Source organism: Helianthus annuus, chromosome 2, assembly GCF_002127325.2.
Source record: "Helianthus annuus cultivar XRQ/B chromosome 2, HanXRQr2.0-SUNRISE, whole genome shotgun sequence".
Lineage (NCBI taxonomy): Eukaryota > Viridiplantae > Streptophyta > Magnoliopsida > Asterales > Asteraceae > Helianthus > Helianthus annuus.
In genome coordinates, this window is record NC_035434.2 from 117,584,951 (window position 1) to 117,595,138 (window position 10,188).

The 10,188-nt window shown below is 37.7% G+C and overlaps 1 protein-coding gene across 1 annotated transcript; it reads left to right on the forward strand.

Annotated features, from left to right (window-relative positions):
• The first annotated feature begins 4,361 nt into the window (after positions 1 to 4,361).
• LOC110894401 (leucine-rich repeat extensin-like protein 1) lies at positions 4,362 to 4,988 on the forward strand. Its single transcript, XM_022141632.1, has one exon. The coding sequence runs from the start codon at positions 4,362 to 4,364 to the stop codon at positions 4,986 to 4,988; it is 627 nt and encodes a 208-aa protein (XP_021997324.1).
• The last annotated feature ends 5,200 nt before the right edge of the window (positions 4,989 to 10,188 follow it).

Here is a 10,188-nt window from a genome sequence, read left to right on the forward strand (position 1 = left end):
ACAACTATTATAGAAAAGCTTATCTTAAGGTGAGATGGTTATTCCAACCACTGCTTAAAACCAATCTTAAGGAATAGCTAATCCTTATAGCTAGTCAAACAAATCGACGATCCTGGTGTAACACCACGTGAAAAGGTGTCCAATTATATATAGACACGTGTCCTAAACTCTAAATATGCGAAAAATTGAGTATAAGGGACTAAAGTTGACAAACAGTGAAAATATGTAAACGAAAGGACTAAAAGTGTCAACATGCCAAACTTGTGCCTCTGAATGACCATACGTGAAGAAAACATTCTTAAATGGGTGATCAATTGGATATAAGAAGCCGTTTGTGAGAATAATCGGAAGATTATAAAATTTCAAGGGTTAAACGTGTCAATATGTCAATTCTAGCTTCTGAGTTACCTTTTAACAAAACCGAGGCTTCGAAATATTCAAATATACTCCCAAGAATGAGTGGTAAAATTTTCACGTGATTCCGAGATCGTTAAGCATGTTTTCCAAACTTTGGGCTATAAGTGTCAACTTGACGAAACTTGCTTTCATAGAGATATTTAACGAACCCGAGCCTAACGAAGTTTGTTTATTCATCCTTGAGCTCCATCAAACTAACTACAAGGGCTTTATGTGTCAACAACAAGGTTAAAAAGGGTTTAAAAGCACCAGGGACTGAAGCTGCCAACATCGAAACTTGTTTTACCAGTTCAGACAGGTCACGCGGCCTGCGTAAGCCCCCTCCTATGGCTTACGCGGCCCGCCAGAGAGTGCCAGTAACAGAAAATTCATGCCAGGTGCGGGTTTTGGCTGTTCCACCGCCTTAGCCTAGTTTGTAACGACCTAAGGAGCTATAAGTCGGTTTAATTCATCAGCTAGGACACCTGGGGTGATCCTAGGATGTCCCATTACACCTGGAAGTGATCCTTGATCTTGCAATTCACTATATAAAGGGACTTGCTATTGTGTTCTTATGCACATTTGCAACATTTGCTAATAAACAACATCTGGAGCTTGCTAAGGACAAGGAGAAGACTATCAAGTGTAGAAAAGACTGCTTGGACCTTTAGTAAGCCTCTAATTTCTTGTTTAGTCGTTTTAGTTAGCTTAATTACTCTAAAGTCAAACATATCGTAAATTTAGTTTGACTTTCGTTTTAATTACATATGGTTTAACCACTGATCAAATTGAAAGTGGTTATAGAACCACATTAGTGTAGGTGATTAACCCTTAAAAGGGCATCTCCTAATTATCTCATTTGACTGGTCAATTGTCGGGTCAAAGTAGTTTGACAAAAAGTCAAACTGGACAGAATGGTCAAAAATGATTAAAATTAATAAACCAGAGGTTCTAAATATTATTTTAACATTCTAATGACTTGGTAATTAATATTTAAACATGTTTTATCAGTCCTAATCCGACAATTAATAGTCTAAGGTCAGTTTATAACCGAAAGTCGCAAAAGCTTGACTTTTCCTTTGACTTTCAGTTCTGACCCGTTCAAGCTTAATTCTTCCATGTTTTAAGCTTCCATTAGGACCACATTACTTAGTAGTATAACCCTCTGGAGTTATATTGCGTGGTGCCTAGTGGTTTGAATTATATGCACTTGATCGTAATTATGCTTAATAATGCCGTAAACGCCCTTTTTACATACAACTGAGATTTCTAGCAATGTGAATGGACTAACACCTTTGCTACTGATATTTAGGCATGTCCCGAAAATTTGACATCAGTTTGAGGTCTAGAATAGGAGTTATGCTCAATAGCGTAATTAAGGAGCTTTTTATTATTTAAAAGGCGTAATTAGCATAAAGCCTATCTAAACCCGACTTTTGACACCAAACTTTTTACCTATGGATGTAAAATAATATTTTGGGATTTTGGAAGATTTTTATTTATTTTTAGGCTGAGCATAACATAGGATTATAGCTTGATTTCGGTAATTGTCGGTTTTACCCCTTTTGTGCATAAAATGAGTCTTACATAACATTTCAGTGCCAAACTTTTTGCAACTGATTTCATATGATAAATAAAATATTTTGAACTTTATAAACTGATCAAAAACTCAGATTTCCTATTTTTACCCAAATACCCCTTTAAACCGACTTTTAAGCGTTTTAGCACCTAAGTATGGGTCAAAACTATATTTGGCATATAAAACTTATTACCTACTGATGTTTTAAGTTAATTTATATAACTAAATAGTGAGCTAAAGTTTTTGAACTCAGAAGTGTATTTTGACCTTTAAAGCCTATGTAAAATTACCAAAATACCCCTACGGTACATAGTTGAGTTATATAAGATAAATTTTCATATATATATATATATATATATATATATATATATATATAATACCCAACTGATATAACTTATAAAAATACATATTTTTTACTAATTAGATCAGACCTGAAACTCAGTTTAGTATTTAAACTCTTTTATGGGCATTAAAATTACCAAAATACCCTTATGGGACTTATTTTGGTTTAAATTACTTTTTGGGCATATATGTTAATATATTACTGACGTATTAACATATTTTGAGCATAATAATGATTAAGACCTGTATATAATTTATTTGGTTACCTGTTACGCGTTTATATGTTCGGATCGGTTTACGTGACTAGTTTACGTAAAATAGCCGAAACGGGCTTAACCTTATCATTTAATTCTCATTTTCCAGAATGTGTTTAGTTTACCCATATTATACAAGTATCCAAGCTTGTGGGGTCTAAATCACATTCTATCCCGGTCTCCGCTTAATCTAGCGTTTAGAACCGTAAGGTTTCCTTCTAGCTAGCCGGTCTAAGTCCTTGAGTTAATTAAAGACCCGTTAGCATCCTAATAGGTTAAATAAACCCTCTATGCAGATTAAATAGCTTCCGATAAAAGGTGCCTTCAAAAGCTTTAGGATTTTACTGCTAACATCAGGTAAATACTTTTAACTTATTTACCCTATACGGGCTTGGGATACGGTATTATAATAATACCGCTTGGTCGGGTATGGATTATTTAGTCGGATTGTGATTTAATAAATCCGCATAACCCGTCTTAATCTGTAGTTATTAATGGGGGTTAACGACCGTGACCTGGATATCCTCGGCTCATTTAAGTTATTAATGGCCACGACCTATGCACGTGGTGCAGGCATGCACCTGATAGATGCAAATGCTAAATATTAAATTACCCACAAGTTGGGGATAACTCCTCTGTGGGTTTTATAAGTGGTGAGTCAGTTAATCATGTCCGGCTTCCAAACCAGCCCCATATGTATGACAAACATGTAAAACTGTATACAAGATTTTATTAAAAATTGTCCCAAGTTATAAAGGATTTGTGCCATGTGCACTTAAATCAATTTTAATAAATGTTTTTAAAACGAGTCAGTTAAATTGTATTTACCAGTGTAAACTGACGTATTTTCCTAAAGATTGATTGACAGGCACCTCTCGAAATAGGCTGGAGCTATAGGGTGTCATAGAGGATCTTGCAAATCCATAAGATACCTGAAGTCTGTAGTTTTTGTTTCTTTGTACATTATGATCCGCCTGTGGATCTTATTACATTCTAGTCTGTATTATTCATATACTCGAACACTCAGACAGTATGGTTTGTAATAGTTTAATTACCCAGCCTTCCGCTGTACTATATTATTGTGTGTATTGACAATGATGATATCAACTACGTCACGATACTCCCCGCCGGGCCCACCGGTAATATGTGGAAATATCGGGGTGTGACAGGTTGGTATCAGAGCCAACATTGAGTGAATTAAACACTAACCTTTTGTGTTTAATCTCAATGACAAATAAGCACATTCCTTAGACTCTCGAGTCTAGGCAAACGACCTAGGATTTATCTTTAACCTTCCCTTGCTGTTTATATTTTATTTTATTTTGTGTTCTTGTTTCAACAGGAAGTTCTTCAAAATGCCTCCCAGAGTTAGAGGAAGAGGAAAAGGTCCCATGTGAGGGGGACCATCTACTGCAGGACCATCGCACAGACGCACTCCATCTGCGTCCCTATCTAGTTCTGACTCTCACGATCTGTGGGGTCATTCCTTTGAGCCGGCGAGACATTCTGTCTCGTTAAGCTTTTCACCCTCTTTTCATCCATCTTTTGGGCCGCCTATCCCAGACGAGCCCCAGCACTCACACCATTCCCAGCACTCCCATCACTCACACGAGTCTCACCAATCATACCATTCGTTGCACTCCCATTCGTTCCACCATTCGGATTCTACTTATTCGCCGGCGCAGTTCAATCTGAATGACTATGTCAATGATTTTCTTTGTTACAACCCATTGGGCCCTGAGGATCACTTTTCTCAGGAAACAGAGGTGGATGACGACCCAGATCCAGAGATGCAGACCGGAACACTGGGCCACCCAATAAGCATATCCGGTGGATCTCCATTTCAGGGATCCCTATACCGTGGGCCCGATTCATTTAAGGAGAGGATGGCCACCTTTGATTGGTACTTTACTCCTTTGTACCATAGCTCTCCAGCCCAACCACCTTTGGTTGAACCCCAACTCCAAGTTGTTTCACCGCCACCACTTCCTGTTGAGGAGCCACCTCAGCAGCCACCGCAACCACCTCCCGAGCCTCTGAGGCAAAGGAGGAACGCACGTATATCCGTGCGAGGAGGACCTCGTTTCAGTTCTCCTCAGGGTTCGAGTTCTTATCCCCCTATTCCAGAGGATCCCCAGATGGGTTGGCCCTCGAACGCGGCGCCGGAGGTCGATCCTCCGCCAGCTTCTTATGTACCGCCTCAGCCGCCTATGGGCTTTGATAACCCAATCCCAACGTACCCAGGTTCTTCCGGGTACAATCCTTTTGAAAACACATCGGGGTATCCATTGGACTATGGAACTCAAGACCTGTATCTTACAGCTGCACAGTACCATCACCTTTACCCTTCTTCTTACCCTCCAGTTCATCCAACTGGATACCCGGTACAGGGTTATCAATACCCGCCGTACCAGTAACCTCCTCCTCCCCAGCAGCTACAGCAGCATCAACAAACTCAGGAAATCCTGGAGAGGTTAGATAAGGTTGAGCAGAAAGCTAGAAAAACCAAGGAGAAGCATAGTAGCTTCATGAAGGGCCTTGCAAACCTTATCAAAGGAAAGAAGAAGTAGGGGATTGTTTAAATTTCTTGTGTTGTTTGTAATCATGTTCCTCTGAGGACATTAGTTAATTTTCAGTATCAAAGTCCCTGCGTGGACTTATTTTCCTACTTCTGTAGCCCCTGCGTGGGCAGTTTGTCCTTTCTAAGTCCCGTTTAGGGCACTTGTACTCGTTTCAAGTTTAATGAAGTTTATCTTTGGTTTTTAAATATGTACTTTATTACATCATGTTATATCTTTTCAATTTATAATTGATCCAACAAAGAAATTCTTAGAGGTATAACCTAGCCAAAGTATTAACTGGCTATGATGGTACAACCTTTATAAGACAATAAATCTCTATTAACATCTGAAAACATGTTAACATTCCTAGCTGTGCAGTACGAGAAACCACACAAGCTTCCACAATGTACTTGGATTCTTCCAAGTCACCTATACATATAGCCTATATGATCAATGCGAATCATGGCTAATAAACATCAATATGATGTATGCACCAAGACATCCATTAGAGATGTATGTTTATAAGCAAAGGTGTAACAATGACAACGAAAGTTCAATTTATAAACTTCTTGTCAAAAAGGTGATGAACTTTGTTCGACCCTTAAAAGATCACTGATCCAAGAGATCGGTGGTTAGATCTTAAGTCGTCCCTGTGACAAGCTTCCTAAGCTATTTAAATGTCCTTCGAGACAAGCTTAATGATAAATAAAATGTCTTTTACGACATTGGCAGTTGTGGAAATTCTATCTTCCCCTGCCTAATAGTATAAAGAATAGTGTATTCTATTGATTTTTACTTATTACTTAAAATGTCTAAATGGTTTAATAATACCATGACCATCTGATCACCAATGCAATGAATCTATATATAATTTAAATAATTATTGTTGTTTGTTATAGTATTCAGAAATGGCTGGCTAAGATGAAGCAAACAGTCATCCTGCAGAAGGCAACACCAGGATTAATATCATTGGTGCCGAACTGCAAGCAATGATCACCGCGGCAGTTTCTCAAGCAGTAGATGCTAAGTTTAAAGAGCCGAGTGTCATTCGGTCTCAAACTCATTCAAGAACTGTCACACCCCAATTTTTCCGCGTGTCATCGGTGGGCCCGGTGGGGAGTATCGTGACGTAGTTGATATCATCATAGTCAAACAACACAATTTAAAATGCACAGCGGAAGCAAAAGATGAATATATTACAATCCGATATAAAGTAATATCAAAGTATTACAAACGGAAAGTAAAGGATCCACAGGCGGATCAATAGATAAATTAAACATTGTTCAACAGAATTCAGGCATCTAAGCTTGCGAGACTTCTATATGATGCTAGGAGAAACCAGCCTATTCCGTTTAGTACCTGCACTTAGCCTTTTTGGAAAATACGTCAGTTTTCACTGGTAAATACAATTTAACTGACTCATTTTGAAAATGTTTTAAAAATTGATTTGAATGCACATGGCACAAAACTTTTTATAACTTGGGAATAATTAATCAAAGTTAAACTTGTAAAAGAATTACATGTTCGTTATGCGTTCAGTCGCCCGAGTCGTGTCGGGTTTAAGGTTAATTGACACACCACTCAGTATAAGTCCGCGGCGGGAAGCCAACGTTTATACCTTAATAATATGGACATAATACCGGGTGTACGCCTACACCCGGGTGTCAAGGTCGTGGCCATTACTTAAAATGATGCCAAGGATATCCGGGACATGGTCATTAAACTCCCAAAGGCATAAAAACAAACAAAACCAATTTTTCAAACGGGTCACATTGATAGTACCCAACTACTAATGAGTTGGGGTCAATTGCCCGACCAAGCGGTATTTCATATACCGTACCCCCAAGCCCGTATAAGGGAAAATAAGTTAAAAGTATTTACCTGAGCTAAATATAAATTTAATCCCAGCCGTATACCACCAAGCAAGTACAGATAGCTTTTACTGGGCTCCTAAATCTGGAACGAAGGTTTTTAATAACCTATTAGATTTCTAACGGGTCTTTAATTAAGCCTAAGCTTAGACCGGTTAGTTTTAAAGGAGGATGCGGTTCAAAACGCATGATTAAGCGAGAACCAGATTAGAATGTGTTTTAGACCCGACAAGCTTGTATACTTGTGTCATTTAAGGTAAACTAAACACATTCTGGATTTTGAGATAAAAATGATAAGGTTTGACCCGTTTCGGCTAAATTATGCAAACTAGTTACATAAGCCGATCCGAACGCGAAAAGTGCGTAACGGGTAACCAAAAGAATCATGAACAGGTTTCCTAAGGTAATATGCCTTAAATATGTTGTGATATCAATAGGATACCTTCCGTTATGCCCAAAACGAGTTTAAGACCAATTTATGCCCCGAAGGGGTATTTCGGTCATTTTAAAGGTTATAAAAGAGGTTTAATATAAATCTGAGTTACAGGTCTGATTAAATCAGGGGATACACTTAATTTAATAAGTTATAACAGTAGGGTATCCTATATATGTGAAATTTATTAACTATAACCATACCATGCACCGAAGGGGCATTTTGGTAATTTCACATAGGCTTAAAAGGTCAAAACTGGAAACCTGAGTTTATAACTTTTCCTTACTGTTAATATATAAAAATTTACTGAATATATTAGTGGGTATCAACCCTTATATGTTTAAAATAGTTTTCATACATACTATGCGTTAAAAACGCTTAAAAAGGCGATTTGGAGCCATTTCCGGGTTTTATATAGAAAGCTGATATTTTTAAAATTCCAGAAGACTCAAAATAATTTATTTAACATATTAGATCAGTAGAAAAAGATTTGGGGTCAATCGGGTTTATAAAACTCATTTTATAGCCCAAAAGGGCAAAACCGGCATTAGCCGAATTAAGCTTAGAACACTAAGTTATGCTCAGCCTAAAATTAAATAAAAATTTCTAAAAATCCCAAAATATTATTTTAATACAGTAGGTACAAAGTTTTGTATAAAAATTTTGGGTTTAGATAGGCTATATGCAATTTACGTTATTTAATTACTAAAGAAGCTTCTAATTACGCTATTGAGCATAACTCCTAATCTAGATCTCAAACTGATGTCAAATTTTATGGACAAGTTTATAATTCAGTAGCAAAGGTTTCTATCCTCTCACATTTTCAAAAATATCGTTTTAGGGTCAAAAGGCATAACGGTCAACATTTAGGCATTTACGGAAACATGCATGAACTAGGATTTCTATGGAACCAAGTTGTATAACCTTGGAGGGTTATACTAACTTATAATATGGTCCTATTGGAATCCTAAGGCATATCTAAACTAAGCTAAATCGGGTTAGAACTGAAAGTCAAAGAAAAAGTCAGCTTTTGCGACTTTCGGTTCCGAACCGAGCCTATACTTAGAATTGTCGGGTTGAATCATGCTTAGGCATGTTCAACTAATATTTACCAAGTTATTGAAGTGACAAAACTGATTTTATAGCTTCTATATTATTAGCTATGAATTTTATTTAAAACAACCCAATTAACTTTAATTTGACCCGAAAATTTAACTAAGTAAACGTGGTAATTAGGAGGTGCCCTTATGAGGGTTAAGCACCTACCTAATTACGGTCACGTAGCCATGTTCGTTGCGAACAATGACTCAACCATTTAAAAGACAAATTGTTTATCGAAAACGCTTGACTTTCGGTTATAACCGCTAAAAATTAAACTAAGCATGAAAGGACACTTACAAAAGGTCCAAGCAAGGAAGGATTGATCCTAATTTCTCAGGTATGAGGAGCAAAGTCCCCAACTTAGAGAATTCAAGATCAAGGTGTGGGTTGCAAATGAAATGAGTTGGGTTTATATAGGAAACACACAACCGTTAAGATCGTTCCTCGATAAACGAGCTTCGATCTAAGCCGTCCAAGTGTGCCCCCTGATTTGTAATACCTTGGGCACCCTTAAACAAGCCCATAGACTTGTTAAAACCATTTGCAAACATGGGGAACAGCTGGAACAAGCTGGAAATCAATTTTGCTGTTCTGGGGGTGCCTTACGGACCGTATGCAAAGGTCCATACGGACCGTAAGGACCTTGCGGGTCAGCAACTTTCAAAAATGGCAAAACAGGCCCCTGCACCCCCAAACTTGGTTTTCGATGCATTTTTTGACACGTTTAAGCCCCGTTAACCTCATTTCAAAGCTCTAAAATGAAGTTAAAGTATAGGGAACTTAAAATGTGTTCAAAAACATCTCAGATTTCGGTTCGTTTGGTCGTACGGTCCCGTTGTTCGGCTAATTACGACGAAACACGGACGGACGCTAAAAACGATCCAATTTACGCGACGAATGGAATTTTATCAAGCCAAACACTAAAATAAAATATTTTAGTGCTTACATAAATTTTTGGGTGCCCGGGGATATTCAGATTGTAAGATATGCGCGAAAATGCAAACTTGTGCACTTTTTGACACTTTTAGTCCCTGCATGACATAAAAGTTTATTTTTGCGCACCAAACACCTATAAGCCTATATCTAAGCTATATAAAGGATAAATAGGGTATGTTTAACTTATGGTCATATTCCGGGAGGTCCGATTCTATACGAATCGACATACTTTTGCAGTTTGACGCAATTAGTCCCTTAATTGCGCAAAGTAGCGCGAAATGCTGTTTATTGATATCTAAGCCTTCCATGGCCCATATTAGGCATTCCCAAGCATATGTTTAAATATTAATATGCTCTCGTTCGCTTAGATGGTCACCGAAAGGCGTAGATTCAAAAGTTGACGCTTTAGGCCCCTCTAATGCGCAAACTTGCGCATTTCATTAATTAATAGCATTGAAGCTTTATTTAATTCATATTAAGCATTCTTGGGAGTATTTATTAAACACCACAATGCTCCGGGTTCCCTAAAAGGTCATTCAGAGGTATAATTAAACATATTGACACTTTTAGTCCCTTATATTTACAAAGTTACGCGTAACGTCACTTAAAGGCACAAAAGCCTTGGACGGCCAATGATTGGCATTCCCGAGAGTATAATCATATATCATGAAGCTCTCGGTTTGTTAAAAGGTCATTCAGAGGTAAGAATTAACAT